The 20,416-nt window shown below is 42.8% G+C and overlaps 1 protein-coding gene across 1 annotated transcript in view; it reads left to right on the top strand.

The window, feature by feature from the left end:
- The window catches only part of bbs9 (Bardet-Biedl syndrome 9), a 187,495-nt gene extending 170,952 nt beyond the window's left edge, over nt 1-16,543 (top strand). Inside the window, exon 17 of the mRNA XM_057339762.1 lies at nt 16,334-16,543. Coding sequence (XP_057195745.1) covers nt 16,334-16,543 — 210 coding nt within the window. The remainder of the gene's footprint in view (nt 1-16,333) is intronic.
- The last annotated feature ends 3,873 nt before the right edge of the window (nt 16,544-20,416 follow it).

Genomic DNA, 20,416 nt, shown 5'->3' with positions numbered 1-20,416 from the left:
CCTATTAGACAGCCTCTAGTCAGCTCATCGTTTTTTGTATTACATCACTTATAGTTCTTAAACCTTTAAAATAGAGTTTAGGAAGATGTATGTAACCACAGTCGTTAGCTTTGGTTAACAATTGAAGCCTTTTCTCTTGTCAAGAGGCTCAACGCGACCGCCGACTTTATTTGCGTGCAGATTAATTTCCGCCTATATTAGACAGCCTGTTTAACGTTTTATTTTGCTATTGCAGCACTCATAGCTCTAACATTTAAAATAGAGTTTAGGAAGATGTATGTAACCACAATCATTAGCTTTCATTAGCTCTTAAAGCCTCGTCTCTTGTCAAAAGGCTCAACGCGACCGCAGACTTTGATGAAGACATCTGTGTCCGTACCATTCTTATCAATGACAGCGTAATCTCATATCTCCCTGCTCCCAATTTATAAACCTTGTATCTCCGATTAAACATGGTTTTGGGGAAATGTTGTGTTAATGTTGGTACACAACAGTTTATGATAGCAATATAAGGTATAATACCAACTTTAACGATACAATGTTTAATAACTCAAAAAATATGCCTTTTTTTTAACTTCCTGAAAAATAATGGTATTGGAGATACGAGGATTCCGCCCGACGGCAACGATATATACAAGTTTTTTTTTCTGTGATAATAATTTCTTCATGCCTTTAAATGACTTAAATGTAACTGCTCCATTTAGTATACGTGGATCTACTCAGACATACAAACAACATTAAAAACATGATTTTCACTGCATGGAGACTTTAAGACTCCAAAGATTCGCTTAATAGGACTAGGTGTTATAATCCCACTGTTTCAGCACAGTTGAATTGCCCAGTAGGACATTTCCCATGCCTTATGCATGAGAGGGGGAAGCAGTCAAGAATATGAATAAGGGAAAGGAGGTCTGAGGTTTCACTGGGTTTGTTGGGTAGGCATCCTCTGTGTTAAATGATTATAGAAATACATAGCATAATTACCTTTCCTTGCCATTATCATAGAGACATCTCATGAGTTGTATGTCCCACTTTCATCACATCCATTATCCTGGGTGAAAGATGCCTTTTGGTGAGGTGGTATGGTTCCTATCAATGCGACACATCGTCAGATTTATGACAAGACACCCTTAGCCATGGGAGGCCCACCGCAGGTTGATCAGACCTGGGTGTGTGTCGCATTGTTACAAGGTCATCTGGCAGCCCATGCTGTGTCCATCCGCCTAAACCACAGCCATTGGCTTCTTCTTTCTGCACCACTGGCCAGTTCTTGAATATCCTCCACTGGACCTGTCCTCTGCGAGTGACCTATTTGTCAGCTATGGTGACCTCTGCATCTATCCCGTCCAGTGAATAGTGAACTCACGCACTGCAAGTCGTGAACACATATACACCAGAAGCAGTGTGCAGCTATCACTGCAGCTCAAAGGCACCTCAGTTGTTACCCGCCGGCCCTGAGAATCGAACCGGCAACCTTCTGGTCACGATTCTCTAACCATTAGGCCACATCTACCCACACTGTTAATGTGCGCTCAGTGCCCCCGGTCCCATATGGCATAACATTACAACACATTACCATTACCTCGTCACAACCATACATGCCACCCCATTGGCTAAGGCTGTTCTATCCCCACTGGCACTGTTAAAGAGTACATTCCTCAATATTTTTAAGGGATTATTTTGGTTTATGGAGTGTCCGACAACAAGTTTATGTACATACATGATGTAAAAATACTATTATTTCGTAATAATAAGCAGTTTTTATTACCTTACTTTTTGACTGACTCTCAAATGATTCGTTCCGCGATTCATCTGTGTAATCTCCGCCTTTCCGCCAGCGTAGTCTGATCTGATTGGTCAGATAGTGTAGTCTGCTGTGATTGGTCAGATGGTCTAGTCTGCTGTGATTGGTCAAACGCGTTCAGCATGTGTCGCAAATGGACCGCCTATCATTACTGCTGTATTACGGTTTGCAGGTGGTTGGATATTAACAGTGTATATAGAGAGAGATGGCGTCGATTTTACCTTACCAGTTCGAGCCCGAGTCTGACGAATCATTCTTTAATCCTTATACAGATGCCAGTAAGAAAAAGGACTGTTTTAGACACTTCTCTTGTAACAGTTAGTTATCACGGCATACAGTGTACGGTGTTCGTATCTTCAGATGTTATTATAACTATAGTACACCACGCAGTTCTTGAAATAAAGACTTTGCGAGTTAATATGGTTGAACACTTACATTAGCGCAACGAGTTTATAGCTAACGTTAGGTAAACAAACAGTAACAACCCCAAAAATAACGGTAACGTTAGCTAAACACATACCGTGCATCTTTGTATCTCCTCTTTGCCCCGCCTCTCTGAAACGCGCAGATTTTTTACAAAGCTCATCGCTCTGAAAAGCGAGGTGTGCTATGATTGGCCAGTTAACCAGTGCGTAGTGATTGGTGGAATACTGCAAGCATGTGACGGAAATGTAACGTCTCTTACCATATTTGGAACATCGGGTTCCAAAGCATTTGTACTGACAGGTACGCCCACCTTACTTGCATATACATTTGGGCGGTCTTAGTCAAATCATACCACGAACTGACGTAGATTTGTGGGGATGTGGTTACACGAGGCATTTCAGGCAGGTCTGGGTGAGCATTCTCTTTTAGATAGAATGCATCTTTTGTTTCCGACACTTTAATTTTTGTCAAATTAACATGCATGGGCATGGTGTATTTCACCATGTCAAATACATGCATGGGCAACTTATAACACACCAAAGACACAGAAAAATACATGTTCGTGCCATATGATCCCTTTAATGCTCCAACAGTGAAGTGATTTATTTTAGCTTGCTTTTTACTCCTGATCCTGAAGGTGTAAGTAGAACTGCAGAATACAAATATCCAATGAAGAACTTGATAAAAACCTGTTTGTTCTGCCTCCCCAGTTGTGGCTTCAAACCTCAGGGCATAACATATTTTCTTGTCTGTCCTTGGCATTGGCTGGGGATTGTTTTTGGCTTGAAATGTTACTGTATATTTCTAAATGGTGGGAGTATTTTTAGAGCATATAATTTTTACTGAATGTGCCCATTGGTAACTAGTGGCTTCACTGATGGGTCATACGCTTTGACAGGTGCTTTACGTCTGTCCTCTTCTAACCAACAGCTAATTTTATCTCCTCAAGAAACAGCATCAGTTGAACTTATTTTTGGTAATACTTAACGTCATTGTAGCAAGGTTCAATAAAACGGAAGGAAGGAGGCGGGAACCGGCGAACATTCAAACACTTTAATCAAAATAAATAAACAATAAATCCAGCAGTCAAACACAGGCCGGCAGCCCCTCACAGACGACTGCCGGCCACACGAACATAAACAAAACTTAACATTTCCGGGCCCGGTCCTCTCTCTCCGTATTCCCCTGCCGCTCAGCTTTTTATGCTTCCGCTCCTCCGTGAGAGATACGAGGCCGGAATGATGCCCAGCTGACACTCATTATCAATCGCGTCCAGGCCTCGCTTCCTCCTCCCACGGCTCTTGTCACGCCGCCCTCGTCACAGTCATAAAACCCACTTTCTCTTTGTCCAGATATTCATCAGATTTCAGATTTTCTCTAAATTACTCTTAAGGAGCATAAGCACATTCCGCGAATGTGGTGCAATTTGCTATCCCATAACATTAGTAGTAGAAATCTCCTGTTTTGTGGTTAAATTAGTGCTGTCAGTTGGTAAAAAATAAGTGATTAATCACATTTTTTGGAAATTAATTGTGATTATTTCCCATAACATTAATGTTTTAAAATGTTAAGATTCTAATGTATTTAATTGCATAATTTTATGAATGAAAACATGTACATTATCACTGATATCAGTACTATTATTTTACTAAATTTTGTTCTTAATTTTAGCAATTCAACATTGAAGTATAAGTGAGAGCTATCAATTTTAACATTAATTAGGCTTTAAAAAACTGTCAATTTAAGTGAACTTCAACTAAACAATCTTTACAAGCCCATTATAATTTTTATATCTGTACCCTTCCTACCTATCTAACAGGTAGGAAATATACAGAAACTGAAAATTCTAATCACTTTAGAGTATTTACCGCTAAATTCTACATTAAATAAAAAAGAATATCATTAAAGCTACAAAACTGTCACAGTTCTGTTTTGGTTTTCTTCTATGTTCCCTCATTTGTTTCCATAGTTGTTAATTAGTCCTGCACCTGTTTCTGTTCTACCTGATTATGTTTCCCCGTGTATTGAACCCTTTGTTCTCCTCAGTTCATTGCCCACTATTGTGCTTATGTTAACGTTGTGGTCTCCTGTCATTTCGCTTGTGGATTTATTAAAGTACCTCGTTTTACTCTACTCCTTCGTCGTGCCCTTATAGTCAGCTGCAAATATGACTTGACCCCCCAAAAATTCTAACAAAATCTAACAAAAGGTTTCTCAGTGGTTTACAGTAGTATCAGATGTACTTAAAAACATACTAAAAGTTTACCAAAGTTTGACTCCAAGAAAGGCCCCATTTTCAAAATGGTGGCCGTCAGGTCCTTAAAATTACCATTACTCCTTTGTATTCCTCCTAGACCAGGAATACTGGTGCCTGATACATGTTTTGGCCATGTAATATTCTCATTGGCATATTTGCATGATAGATAAGTGATTACAAGTACAACTATATATTAAAGCAATTGGTTACAAGCATATTTATGTGAAGATGTAAGTAATTGCATATTTCTCCTTTCTCATATCGTTTTGCCTAGTGTTGGTGATTTCTGTGGTTCATAACCATTCTTTTGATTCCAATAAAGAATAAATTCATTAGAACTGTGTGGTACTGTAAAATTTGTCAAAACAGGGCTGTCACGTGAAGGCTTAGTTCCGCTAACCCCTTTTATTTTTTTGTTTTATTTTTTCATATATTTTTTATAATGCTTTTTTTTGCCTTTTGTTTTTTATAGATTTTTTAATACTATTCTTATTTATACATAACTTTTTCTATTTTCTTCAGATGTTTCCTCTTATTCTGGTTTATTTTTTATACTTTTTTGAACTGTGACCTTCACTAGATTTACCATTAGTCGTCACACTCTTCCTCCCATAGAGGTTGATTATAGTGATTCTCACAATTCCCAACTTGACATGGTCCACAAGCAGGCATGCATAGTCCATATGCCCTGCAACTGCACCGTTGTGTTCGGCAGGCAGTTGTGCATCTGTCCACCAGCAAATGGTGCCTAATGATGCCTTCCATCAGTGTGCCTATTGCACCAAGTAGGTTCATAAAAGTATGAAAACCTCCAAGCATTAAGACTATGCTTTTAAGGGGACTACTCTGTGGTGCATCCATGATCATCTCTGCTGCTTTCCAATGATTGACCTGTACTCTGGAGACAAAACGTGTATTTTGTCCACCTTGGATTTTGTTTGTGACCTGGCTATCAAACACAATGCTCCACCCGTTATTACGTTTGATCAGCCACTGTACTGGAAAGCAGCAGAGATGATCATGTATGCACCACAGAGTAGTCCCCTTAAAAGCATAGTCTTAATGCTTGGATGTTTTCATACTTTTATGAACCTACTTGGTGCAATAGGCACACTGATGGAAGGAACAGGACTGAGGAACATTATGGAAGTTGTCTATGGATCAAATGCCGTCCAGCACATGATGACTGGAAAGTCAGTGCAAAGAGATTTTCATGGACATTTGCTGGTGGACAGATGTCTCAATCACCTGGTTGTGTACGTCATCGCCTCTTTGTACACTTGCATTGTTTATTCCATCAGCTCCCTTCTGATGAATTTCAACCATATCAGAGCCATCTCTTAAGTTTTTACAGCAAATAGGGCAAGTTTCTTGGTTTACAACAACACGACTCATGGTCAAAATTGCATTAGAGTGTACTTTTTCCTCAAGCTAATTCAACAGTGTCATCCTCTCTTAACACACTTACATTGTTTGCCTTTTTCATGTGTTAGAAATCAGGGTGGGGGGATGGGAGGTTTAAGTAGTCAAGGATGAATTTTGTTTGAGCAAAATGGTATACACTGTGCTGCCAACAACATTTCAATGAGGCAAGCAATATCAAATGTCAGTATTCTCTTCCACCATCTTCTGAATTGCTGAAAATTGTGAATTTAGTTTTGTTGGGTTTAGTATAATGCCACCTTTATACTAACAACATACTGTATATAGAGGATGCATTAAATATGTATTACCTTATTCAAATTTAAAAGAGTGACCATTTTAGAGGGTCCATACACAGGCCTCTGTTCGGGCTAATTCAGAGTTGTTTATGATCAAAGTTATACAACTCCAATTTAAGTTACTTTTGGGTGCAATAACTTTTACATTGAATGTCAAGTCTGTGTTTAAGCAAAAAATGTGTCCAAAAACACGTACTGAGTAGGAGTTACATGACATAGGCTAAATCGTTTACATCTCTGGTTCACCCTAAACAAAGATAAAACCTTACAGTAATCTCACAAAAGCATGTATTCCATAAGTTTGTAATCATGTCAGTGCAATTTAGACAAGTCCAATGGATTCATAGACCCTGACAACATAGGGTTAGACACCAAGATTACTTGGCTAGGTCAAATAATGAAGGAGTTAGGATATTTTAAGGGCTTCCTGCCCATCTTGGACGCCTTGAAAATTATACATTTCTAGTGGTCAAACTTTGGTAAACTTTTAGTATGTTATTAAGGACACCTAATACTACAAAAAACAGCTGAGAAACCTTTTGTTAGAATTTATTTAGGGTTAGGTGGTTTTTTATATACGCAGCCGCCTATTATAAGTATGTCCTTATCTGCCTCTCTGAGGACATCCCCAGCCCCACTCCCAACCCAGAGCCCAGCCAGCCATTACCCCGCTGCACAGAGCGTCTGCCCGAGCCCACCGCAGACAGAGAGCCCGAGCCTGAGCCGTGGAGCTGGAGCTCAACGATGGACCAGGGATTGGAGCATCCCTGTCTCCGCCTCCAACCTCCAAGACCCGGACTCCTCCTCTGCCCTTCAACCCGGACTCCTCCTCTGCCCTTCAACCCATCGACTCCACATTGGCTCGTGGCTCCTTCGTCTACATTGTGGCTCATCATCCCACCAGCTCCACCAGGCTACCTCGTTCCTCCGGGTTCACCTTGGTCAATTGTCCACCTGCCCCCACCTCGGGACTTCACTCGTCTGGCTTCAACTCATCCCTCCGTCCCTCTGGCTCGGTGGGACTCCTCCCTCCCTTTGGCTCCACCTTTTTCCTCTGTCGCTCGGGCTCCGCCACCATTTTCTGGATCCCGCCTCTGCCTCAGTCGCCTGAGCTGTCTGCTCCGCCTTGGCCCTCCAGAACCTCTGTGTCACCCTGGCTCTCTGTCTGTCCATCTCAAATCATGGGCTTCTCTTCCACTGGCTCTGTCCCTGTCAGTTGGCCTCGTGGTATTGACAGCCTAACCTGTCAACACCAGTTATGTTCGGTTTTGTTCTGTGTTCCCATTTGCCTGTGTTCCCTCATTTGTTACTGTATTTGTTAAATAGTCTCGCACCTGTTTTTTAAACCCTGTGTTCTCCTCAGTTTGATGTTGCTAATGTTGTGGTCTCCTGTCATTTCGCTTTTAGATTTATTAAAGTACCTCGTTTTACTCTACTCCTTCGTCGTGCGCTTTATATAGACCTCAGGTTACAAAAACACATTGAATTCTTCTTTTCTTTTGTTATTTGATTAACATTAGTGACAGGAGTCACAACAGCAGGTTTAGGAATGTGGCCCCTTTAAGAGCTGCTGCTCAGATCTGATGCTGCTCGTGTCGTGGCGAGGCGAAAAGTCGATCAGCCAATGTAGAAAGAATTCACGAAGACCAGAGAGCCAGGTTTCAAGAGTTTTCAATCTTTATTTGCTCAAGCAATCAAAGAGAGACATACAGAGTTCATCTGATGATGTCCAATGATGTCCAACGAATACATGTCTGACTCCATCTTTTATACATTGTTCTCAAGTTGTTATCACAGTTCAAACCAATCATGTTTTACCTGACATCATCTTCTACCAACCAGGTTTTACATGACATCACTTATTTTTATTAGTCCATCCCCTTATCACTCGCTACAGTTACATTTCAGGTTACAGTTATATTTCCGGCCTACCATATTATGATTTAATCGTAGGGAGCGCCTCTCAATCAACACATACGTATATCATGTGCTCTTTATCTTGACACCATTCCGGGGGCTTTTCGGACGATACATGATTCAACATTGGTTTTAAAAAATGAACTCATGGTTTAGTGATAATGAGCACCCCAGAGTCCTTGGCTGTCTGCGATAAGTTAAACTCCTCTACAAAAAGTGTGTGGTTTTATTAAAAATGAGCTCATTGTTTAGCGTAAGAATAAGCAACCCAGCGTTTTTAATTAAACTTCTCAACAAAAGTGTGTGTGGTGTATGTGCAGTTCCTTGTCATGGCTCTGCCTCTATTAGTCATGTTTTTCTTGGTCATGTGGCAGAGCCATGACAAAGCCTTTGATTATGTGTGGAAAGAAACATATTATTGTCCTTTTGACAATAATATGCGTTCTCTCCAGTGTCTCGTCATTGGCCCCGCCCCTCTCGTTTCCTGTATTGTTTCCCGGCCGTGTCTGATTACCCTCACCTGCCCTGTGTCGTTATCCTTTGTTTGTCTTCCCTATTTAATGCCCTCATGTTTCTTTGTCCTGTGCTCGTGGATTGTTTGTATGTGCGTTCATGTGCTTTGTTACCTCGTGTTCATGCGTCCTTGTCTTACCTCATCCTTGCTTTTGTCCCTGAACGTGAGTTTGTTAGTTTTGCTTTAGTTTCTGTTTTGCCCCATAGCGGGAAGTTTTTCTTTATCCTTTTGAGAAGCCTTTTGTTATTGTTTTTGTCTTCGTTACCCCCTCGTGGGTGTTTTGTTTCTGTTTAGTGTTTTAATAAAATCTGTTAACCCCTTCATCCCCGCTGCCTGCGCTTGGGTTCTTCAGCCACGCAATTCGTGAAAGAATCCACGAGCCATCTTTGAACCCAGCAGGTATGGATGGTTCCCTGCGAGCCCGCCAGACCCGTTTACTGGCCGGACTTCGCCAAGGGGATTGGGGGGTACGGGAGTTTTCCCGCACCTTCCTGGATGCAGCGGCAGAGACTGGGTTCGGTGAGAAGGAACTTACCGTAATTTTTAACGGCTGTCTCACCGAACCTCTCAAGCCCAGCGAGATGAGGATGCTGAGTCCCCTTTACTTTGGTGACATGCTCAAGTATGTGGTCAACCGGGACGAACCATGGCCCACTACGCCATCCTGGGTATCTTCTCCGCTGGCTACCGTTCCGGAAGACCTCGTCCTGGCCACCATGACCTTGGGGGACTCAGCTCCTCCATCCTCAAGCTCTGTCGTTCCACCCACCTCCAGCTCCGCCGATCCATCTCCACCGCCAGTGAACCTCCGTGGCAGGCGGGGACGCAGGGAGTCGTGGGACTCCCCGTCCGACTCCTCCTGCACGGAGCTAGCCACACCCCCTGTCGATTCCCTACAGCCGGCCACGCTTCCAGTGGGCCGGTCCAGGAAGAAGAAGCCGAGGAGGGGGAGGCTGAACCCTGCCCAGTCACAAGCTTCCCGTCCGGTGCAGTCAGCGCCCAGTCCAGCACAGCCGGCCTCCCGTCTGGTGCAGCCGGCGTCCAGTCCGGTGCAGCCGGTGTCCAGTCCTGTGTCTAGTCCTGTGTCCAGTCCGGTGCAGCCGGCATCCCGTCCGGTGGTCAAGCCGGCGTCCAGTCCGGTGATCCAGCCGGCGTCCAGTCCGGTGGTCCAGCCGGCGTCCCAGCCGGTGATCCAGCCGGCCTTCCAGCCGGCGTCAAGCCCTGTCCAGCCAAGAAAAAAAAACAACGGTGATCCAGCCGGCCCTCCAGCCGGCGTCAAGCCCTGTCCAGCCGGCCTTCCAGCCGGCGTCAAGCCCTGTCCAGCCAGCCTTCCAGCCGGCGTCAAGCCCTGTCCAGCCGGCCTTCCAGCCGGGTCCCAGCCTTGTCCCGCCGACGCTCAAGTCGGCGGTCCCCCCCAGGACTTCCCTCCCCTAAATCCCACAGGACTCCGCGCCCTCGAACGCTGCCGGGGATTAAGACTGTCCCACCCTGTCCCAACCCCTTTGGACTTCCTCATATGGACTCTTTTGTTCCCCCACCCCACCCCCCCTCCCATGTTTGTTGTTTTTGTTGTCACACCCCAGTCCCTTGGTTATTCTTGCTTGTCTGCCCCTGATTTTGCTTTCCATGTTTTGTCTGTTTTGGTCACTGTCTCAGTCTGTCTTGTCCCGTTAGTCTACCCCTTGGTGAGCACCTGGTGGTGCTCATTAAAGGGGGGGGGGCTTCTGTCATGGCTCTGCCTCTATTAGTCATGACAAAGCCTTTGGTTATGTGTGGAGAGAAACATATTATTGTCCTTTTGACAATAATATGCGTTCTCTCCAGTGTCTCGTCATTGGCCCCGCCCCTATCATTTCCTGTATTGTTTCCCGGCCGTGTCTGATTACCCTCACCTGCCCTGTGTCGTTATCCTTCGTTTGTCTTCCCTATTTAATGCCCTCATGTTTCTTTGTCCTGTGCTCGTGGATTGTTTGTATGTGCGTTCATGTGCTTTGTTACCTCGTGTTCATGCGTCCTTGTCTTGCCTCATCCTTGCTTTTGTCCCTGAACATGAGTTTGTTAGTTTTGCTTTAGTTTCTGTTTTGCCCCATAGCGGGAAGTTTTTCTTTATCCTTTTGAGAAGCCTTTTGTTATTGTTATTGTTTTTGTCTTCGTTACCCCCTCGTGGGTGTTTTGTTTCTGTTTAGTGTTTTAATAAAATCTGTTAACCCCTTCATCCCCGCTGCCTGCGCTTGGGTTCTTCAGCCACGTAATTCGTGACAGTTCCTGTCTTAGTGTGATAAGATATTTGGTGTACGCAGGTGTTCAGGTGTTCAAACTCATACATAAGGCCCATAGCCCTTGTTAATATCATAAAAGTACATGAACTCTATAACTACCTTTAAATGTATTATTTTATATAAGAAAACTATTTTATATAAGAAAACTCAGTAATATATTTAGAATATAAGAAAAGTCAATTATATGTCTAGAAAAACCACCACACTCGCAGATATGACACGTTCCCCATTTTCACAAGCCTATGCACTCATGTAAGATTTTATTTAACTCGTAGAAGTCTATGCTTACAAGGACTTTTGAAGCTGCGATGACAATGAAATTGGACCTTAAACCCATTGATCCCTGTTGAAGTCCATTATATGGAGAAACATCCTGGAATGGGTAATTCCAGCGTTATGGATGTGACAATTGCAGTCAAAACTTGAAGTTTAAATTCCCAGAAATTTAATTTGTTACCAATATATTGAACCATCTGTTTATATTTTTCTACAGCCCTAATAACAGAGTGCAGACATCAGAAAAAAATCAGTATATGCACGAGTTTTCTGTTTAAAAATAGGAAAAAATAATGCGTTATGGACGTGACAAAAAAAGACACACGTTTTTGGGAGACAGGAAGCTTTGTTGAAATTCTGTGAATTAAAATGCACAAACCAAAAGCAATAACACGCAACAAATGGAGAAGGGATGGCTCTTTATATAACATGAAATATTGATTTTGTTTTAATAAATGTGTTTGCATTCATAAGGAAAAAACAATGTTACGCCCGTGACATATCTCCGTTACGGCCGTGACAGCTCTGAAACCGGCACTTACCCGACTATGGAAAATCATGAACAAATGCTTTACAACCACAATCAGAGACTTCAAATGGATATCGGATATTGTCCTCCGACATATCAGTAGATTCGGCTGCAAAATTCATCAACTTCATACAAAACAGCCACACTGCAAATTACTGTATATGGTTTCACATACTATTAATGTGTAACCAGCGTCTGCGTTCAAGGAGACCGTGATGGAGTGGCGGCGTTTGCGCGGATAATCTCGCGTTCATTGTACTTTCAAGGATCTGCTATAGAGGTGCGCGAATATGCTCGCCTTTTTAAAGATGCGCATGGGGCGCGTTTAGAGCGCGAATATGCTCGCTTTCTGTGTACTTTTAACGATGCGCATGTGGCGCGTTTGGAGCGCAGATATGCTCGCTTTCTGTGTACTTTTAAAGATGCGCATGTGGCGCGTTTGGAGCGCGGATATCGCGTTCAGTGACTGAGCAGGTCTTCCCACATGCAAATGAGTCTGAGACGCGAGATTGTCTCTCAGGACATCAAAATGAGCTCAAAATTATTTTATTTTGCCAAATACCGAAGTATTAAGATCCAATTGATCCAGTTGATGGATTGATCCAATTTTCTCGAACACAGTTTACAAGTGTGATTAAAATTACTTACAAATTAGTGTGAATAAAAAGTAGATTCTATCCAAAAGCTGGAGATCTTGTATCACATCAGAAATTGCTGCTCTTAACGACAGGGGGCGCGCACGGGAACGAAAGCGAGGGAAAATGCATCAAGCACGAGAGGCTTGCCTTTTAAGGTAGGACGTAAACAATCAGATGAACGCTATTCGAATGCTGCAAGCACAATAACAGTGTGGCGATCTGTATATCCCTATGATATCGACGTTCTCATAATTTGTTATTAATTAATAGTGTTAGTAATTTATAAAATGTTATAGGACAAAATAATTTATACAAATATTATGATATTTAAAACAGATCACAACATGTCATCTGCGTCTGTGATACATGATTCAATATTACGTGCTTAAAACTGTCAGGCCCGTAACGAATTATTATGGTTGTTCAGAGCAAATAAGTGAGATGAATTGTTGTTTAAAATCATCAACATACATATTTGGCTTTGTATATTAAGTTTCAAGTTATTTGTATTTGTAATTATTATATGACATAAACTTAAACTTTAAAACGTTATGGACGTGACACAGCAGTGAGGCGTTGTGACATCCTAATTATAGCCATTATAAATTCACAAGGCAGCAATAGTAAGACAGAGTGAGTGTATTAATTTTTCAGACATGCCTTCATCTTTCTGCAAAATGCCTTTTTTAAACATAAAGTACAAAAAGGGAGCATTTGATCCCTCTTCAGAAAGCATGAAAAATGGTTGGTGGAAAATGTAATTTTGGCATTGTTGTATACCTGATGTGGGTTGGAAATCAAGGCAATTTTCTTAAAATTTTTATTGAAGTACATTAATACAATATAAAGCAGGCCTAAATGGACTAATTAAAAATGATTTTGTTCTTTTAGTAGAAACTTTATTTTTTCATGGTAAGGTTGACATTTTCATGGAATTGCTCGAATGTTTTCCTCATAAACTGTCATTTCTTTTCGAAATGATGTCACAGACCTCTTGGATGACCTGGGGGTTAGTAAATTGTCAGTAAATTTGAATTCTGAACCTGAACAACTTCTTTAAATATCAAAAGTATATTTATTTTATGTCAACTCGTTTTATTATTGGCACATTGATGTGTGCAATACTAATTAAAAACACACATGTTTAGCTGTGCATTTACAACCTGAGCACTGTACTGGTTTACATCAACTGCACTTCTATTTCTATTTTCTTTTTCTTTTGCTCTTATTCTTTTTATATATATACACTCACATTTTAATCAGTTTTATTGCTGTTTTATTGTCTCTTAAAATCTAAAGTATTTGTGATCTTAAATCATTTGCATTTTAAAGATATGTCTTATTTCTCTCTGTCAATCATTTTATGTAAAGCACTTTGAATTGCCCTTGTGTATGAAATGTGCTATATAAATAAACTTGCCCTGCCTTGCCTTGCCTTGCCTAAAGCAGGGGTGTCAAACTCAATTTCATCCTGCGCAACATCAGTATTATGGTTGCTCTCAAAGGGCCGGTTGTAACTGTAAATTACAACCGTAAATGTATAAAAGACCAGTAAAATAATGACAGAGTGTATTCAAGTTTATTTAAAAAATAAATGTGGTTACAAAAATACATGCTTGTGCAGTATGTGAGCTAAGAAGTCTCTGTTAACTTCTAAATTAAATTAAGAAAAAATACCTATATATCAAAGAACAAAATTTCACATTCAAATGAATAATAAAATTAGTTGTACCATAATACAACAAACAACAAGCCCAATTAATTACTTCAATACTTTTTTTTGGTCACAGTTGAAAGGGGCAAAAGTGGTACAACAAATAATTGCGCTCTGTTCTAAAATGCAGTCTGTGGCATAGACCTGTTTGTTTTTGTTCCAAAAGCTAATCTGGTGGGATAATTTATGACAGAAACTTTGATAAAAATGTTTCTGTATGAACACACCCACCTGCACATACACACTGAGAACATGAAAGGTACATTATTAAGGTCACAATAGAAATAACTTTCTTCAGTTTAGTTCTTAACTATATTGGTCATCTTCTGGTTGAGGTTGATGAGATTATTCTGACTGACATTGTAAACTCAAAGTATCCATCCTCATCTTGACACACCAAATCACACACCATCATCATCCACTGATCAATCCCTGCGTATAACATACACAAACAAAATTCAAGTGCACATTAGAATGCATACACTTTAAATTGCGCCTGTTGTTATATATTCCATGACATTGCATATCTAATGGTTAAAAGAATGCTTACCTATTTGCTTTTCTGGCTGGATTGACACCGTTTTCGAACACAGCCCTTAGCAATACTGTCACATTAACAATGCTACAGCAATATAATATCATTAAAAATTAATTCGATACATTTTGTAACACTAGGGCACAAACCAGGCAGGGAAGCGGATCCACATGCAGCAGAAGACATTTCATGAAATAAAACAAAGTAACAAATAACTGAAGAATAAAAAAAAGAATGAAACATATAACAATGACTGACAACAAACAACTGAAACATAAAGGCTTATATACACTGGAAAATAACAAGGTAACAAGACACTACTGGGGGAAACTAAATAACAGAAAACCTACAAAGGACTATAAGCACATGTCACAAACAGCAAGTAACTGAAAAGTCCAAAATAACAGGAGGAACATAGACCAGATCATGACAGAGCCCCCCTTAAGAATGGCTTCCAGACTCTCACAAAAGAACACAAAAGTCCATGAGGAAGGTGGAGGTAGAATGGGGCGGTACGGAGGGCCAAGCCCTTGGAGTGGCGGAACTATAAAGCACCAGGGCAGAGACTGCAGGACTGGAAGCCAGGGTGGAGCAGGCAGGGCTGGAATCCAGGGTGGAGCCAGCAGAGCAGGGAGCTAGGATGGAGCCAGTGGTGTCAAAGGCCAGTGCACAGGAAAGCTCAGGGCGGAAATGTTGGCTGGGTCAAAGAGTTCTGGGACAGACATCTTGTCTTCAGGAGCAGACGGGAAGTGCACAGCGCAAATGCACAACAGGGCCGTAGCCATCACCAGCAGAGCGGAGTCCATGAGCAGGACCTCCGGAACCCTCAGAACAGGCACCTCCTGGACCACCGGACTTGGTACTGAAGGCTCTGGTAAGGCAGCCATGTTGTGAGCGGGCTCTGGTGAGGCAGCTGCCATAAACACAAGGCTCACCACCCTCAGCGTATGGCATGTAGGCATCCAAGACAGGCCCAGCTCCTTGGCCAGCGGAGCCTGACTCTCACTGCCCCCCTCCTCTGTCTCCCCCACCGTGAAGGGAGAGCCCACCAGCGACAAAGCATAATCACTAAACTCACGGGAGTCACCCTCGAGGACCATTATGGGTAAAACGGGTTTGCAATGGGTTGTTAATTCTTTGGTTCTCAGTTAGCGACAACATCAAATTCCGATTCTGCTTATTGATTTTGATTCTTAAAAAATCCCAGTTTCAATTCCAAAGTTATATAAAAATGGAGTAAAGCATTTAGTTATCAGCCTGTATAATCATTAAGCATACTTTTGATCATTTCTTTGAAAAAAATATCTATTATGAGCTGTTTGTTATGGTAATAATATGGTAAATTTGTGGTTACTGTGGTTTCATTACAAATAGCATAATTGGAGTATGGTTACTATAGCGAGACAATGGTAAATTTGTGGATACTGTGGTTCTACTGCAAATACCATACTTAGACTATGGTTGCTATAGTATAAACATGGTTAATTTTCAAAGGGCTTTCAAGAGATATCAGCAGGTCACAAGGCAACATATGCACATCTGGCTATGCGAGTTCACACCACTAATGGGCAAATTCCAAAGGGGTTTCAATGAGATATCTGCAGGTCACAAGTTAACACATTTACATCTGGCTTTGCGAGTTCACATCACTAATAAAATCGGCGCTTGGCCTATTCAAGGCATCATACTCAGTTGACCCTGTCTCTCTCTCTCTTTCTGTTAGGTTATAGCATTAGCAGATGCAGCAGACGACAACAGGGAGTGTCTGATTCAGGCTTTTGCACGCTTGCGGAGTGCCAGTCACCTGCTGATTCTTCTGTTGTCTCTGTGGCGAGGGCTCAGCTCAGAGCAGGCCGCCATATTGGAGGCTACACTTCTACCGCTGCTGCAAGACACGCCACAACTGGTGAGTAAAGACAGACATAGATTTTGACTTAGTCACTGTGAGTAAACTTAACAGTGGAATGTGAATCAAAGGAATGGGAGGAGACTAAAATAATAATTATGTAGTTATTCATAAGTAATTAGATAATGAAACAAAACTGTACTGTATCGTTAGTTTCATACACATTTTATAATCGATTCATGACAATGAAATCCAGCACCCATTGCAGCATTAATAAATCAGTCCCTGCAGCGATTTTGGGACTGCAGAATTTAACCCATATTCAAACAAACTCCACAAAATTGCAAAATTAACTACATTTTAGCATTTAGGAATGCATACACTGCTGAAAAAGCAATAGTAACCATCACATAAATTCTACTGGATTTAATCGTCATAATGGGAATTTTATTGGTTGCAAGGGAAGTTAGGTAAATCGTGGACAATTGTCCATTCATATAGATTGCCATCGGTCGACTAGGCAGACGAAGGGCTCGTATACCTGAATTGGACGCCAAATTCTCGCTCACTCTTATTATGATTGGGACTTTTTTCCCTTATCGGAGTTTAGGGGCCGTTTTCCCGGAGAGGCATTGAACGGACACCACAAGGGGTGGCAAAGTGCTGCGGGCGTGGACCCTCGCGCCACAAAATGCCTACTCATCCCCTCACCACCTAATCTTCATCACCGCATGCACGAGGAGCCTTTCGCTTCCCCCTGACCGCCTAACTCTGCCATAGTCTTCCTCACGTCCGCAGCGCGCCTAGACTTGCTAGTTTGCTGCCCCTTGCTGCCTATTCGTGGCGCGACACCCAAAAGATGCCAAAACGTCTGCTCGCCACCCTTGCGTCCGCAGAGCGCCTAGAGTTGGTAGATTGCTGCCCCTTGCTGCCTATGCGTGGCGCGACATCCAAAAGATGCCAAAATGTCTCGCTCGCCACCCTTGCGTCCGCAGAGCGCCTAGAGTTGGTAGTTTGCTGCCCCTTGCTGCCTATGCGTGGCGCGACATCCAAAAGAAGCCAAAACGTCTCACTCGCCGCCCTTCTTTCTTTTTTCTCTCCCTCACGGCCGTGGCACCCCCTAGAGGAGCCGGGCGTCCTTCGTGACCTTGCTCGTTCGTGCTTAGGGGAGGTTTCCGTCAGAAAGACGTCGGATACCTGAGCCAACGCGCGAGGGGGTTTGCGGGCCCATAGAGAACCACTAGAGGCCGGGAGATGTATGTAAAATAAGAAAAAATATTTAAGTTCACTTCCCGACCAAGCCCTATCGGTATGACGTCGAGAGTCACGTGACGCAACTTTCTGTAATTTTCCGGGCTCCTGGGGCCTCCGCGGCCCGTATGGGAGCCTCTGACACCTGCAACATATCCTATTTCTCTCATAGGTGGCTATCGTACAGAGACCGACTGTTATGTCCTATATTGCACGTTTTGGGGACGTTGTGGGCCGTTTATTTTTCTGGAATATTTTTCGTGATTTTTTTTCTATCACTTGCCGTACACTGAGGGGTACGGGCATCAGATATGTGGTGTGTGAGGGTGTGAAGAACCAGTATTCGAAGCCCCAAGGTTTCTGTACAAGAATATAGCAGAATTTTGCTGAAAATGCTGTTCAGAGATGTATTTCTGTGAAAAGTGCATTTGTAAGCAAAATAAGCATTTTAATAGCCTGAAGTGTGCAATATACCAATATGGGGTGCTTCTAGGATACATAGCTGTAGGTTTGTCATATAAAAGCTGTTTACAGTCTTAAAAATTGACCTTTTACAGTCACATGGCCCATAGAGATCAATGCGAGGGAGAGAGACGTCTGAAAAATAATAAAAAATACTTAATTTCATAGCCCGACCTAGCCCTATCGGTATGTCGTCGAGAGCCACGTGACGCAACTTTCTGTTAGGTTTCGGGCTCCTGGGGCCTCCGCGGCCTGTACGGGAGCCTCTGACACCTGCAACATATCCTATTTCTCTCATAGGTGGCTATCGTACAGAGACGCCCGAACGGCCCCGGGGACTCCGAATGACCCCGATTCAAATTCTGTAGCTGCTCGCTGCCCCCTCATTCGGTTCCCAAAGTTTGAAGACGGTACGGCCTCGTTATGTCCTATATTGCACGTTTTGGGGACGTTGTGGGCCGTTTATTTTTCTGGAATATTTTTTTTGATTTTTTTTCGAGCACTTTCCGTACACCGAGGGGTACGGGCTTCGAATATGTGATGCGAACTTGCATTCGAAGCCCCAAGGTTTTTCTACAAAAATAAAGCAGAATTTTGTTGAAAATGCTCGTCAGAGGTTTATTTCTGTGAAAAGTGCATTTGTATAACACGTGAGCATTTTGACAGCCTGAAGTGTGCAATATACCAATATGGGATGCTTCTAGGATACATATCTGTAGGTTTGTCACAAGAAAATGGGTTTACAGTATGAAAAATTGACCGTTTACAGCATTGTCCACCATTAGCCTACACTGCTACTGTCAAATAAGTTATGACTGGGACTTCCGGTGGTTCACAGGAAGTCCCAGTCATAACTTATTTGACAGTCGGTCAGTAGGCTACTAATGTACAAAACACTTTTCACACAAGAAAAAGCACTAGAAAATGTTCCCTAGGTTCAAGTAAGCCACTCTCTCGGTATGTGAAACAGGGGCCAACAGACTACCAGATTATAAAGTTTGGGGTCCCTCGATCCCACTGCGTCCCAACGGCTGCTGCCGACACTCTTAACCTATCTCATTCATTTTCATGAGCTCACGGTGGACCAATGGGACAGAAAGGTCTGATCGACCTGCAATTCACATATATGCCTCGTCACAGGGCCCTGGGTCGTGTTCTAAAGTTACGCGCCCCTCGGACCTCGTTGACCACTCAGTTTGCCCAAAAAGACACCAGCTGCCTACATATAGGTTGCGAATGTACGCTCTGGAATAAAAGATTGATCCCTAATTTTGTTCCGTTTGCTCATTCAAGAGGGTCTTTCAGGCTATGAAATGAAGAAGCCTGCATGAGAGACTTTTGCAAACCGCACTATAAATCGTTTCCCTCGGTTCTAGAGAGCCACCCTCACGGTATGTTAAACAAGGGCCTACAGACTACTAGAATCTAAAGTTTGGGGCCCCTCGAGCACCCGGGGTCTGAACGGGAGCCGCCGACACTCTTAACTCATCCCATTCTTTTTCATAAGCTCTTGATGGACAATTAGGGTTGGGGTACAGAATGGTCTGATCGACCCGCAATTCACGTATATGCCTCGTCACGGGCCCCTGGGTCATTTTCTGGGGTTCCGCGACCCTCGGACCTTGTTGACCACTCAGTTTGCCCAAAAAGACACCAGCTGCCTACATATAGGTTGCGAATGTACGCTCTGGAATACAGGGGTCAAAGGGTCACAGGGTCTTAACACTCGCCACGGTATACCGTGGGGGTCTCCCAAGCCAGGATATCGAGTATCGTGGTTCTCGGTCACCTTTAAGTATCTTTTTCTTGAAAAAAGATTGATCCCTAATTTTGTTCAGTTTGCTCATTCAAGAGGGTCTTTCTGGCTATGACATGAAGAAGCCTGTGAGAGACTTTGCAAACCGCACTATAAATCATTTCCCTCGGTTCTAGAGAGCCACCCTCACGGTATGTTAAACAAGGGCCTACAGACTACTAGAATCTAAAGTTTGGGGCCCCTCGAGCACCCGGGGTCTGAATGGGAGCCGCCGACACTCTTAACTTATCTTATTCGTTTTCATAAGCTCTCGATGGACAATTAGGGTTGGGGTACAGAATGGTCTGATCGACCTGCAATTCATGTATATGTCTCGTCATGGGGCCCTGGGTCATGTTCTGGGGTTCCGCGCCCCTCGGACCACGTTGACCTCTCACTTTGCCCAAAAAGACACCAGCAGCCTACATATAGGTTGCGAATGTACGCTCTAG

This window comes from Triplophysa rosa, linkage group LG8 (assembly GCF_024868665.1).
Source record: "Triplophysa rosa linkage group LG8, Trosa_1v2, whole genome shotgun sequence".
Lineage (NCBI taxonomy): Eukaryota > Metazoa > Chordata > Actinopteri > Cypriniformes > Nemacheilidae > Triplophysa > Triplophysa rosa.
Note: the sequence above shows the minus strand (reverse complement) of the source record. Positions and strands in the feature narration are given on the sequence as shown.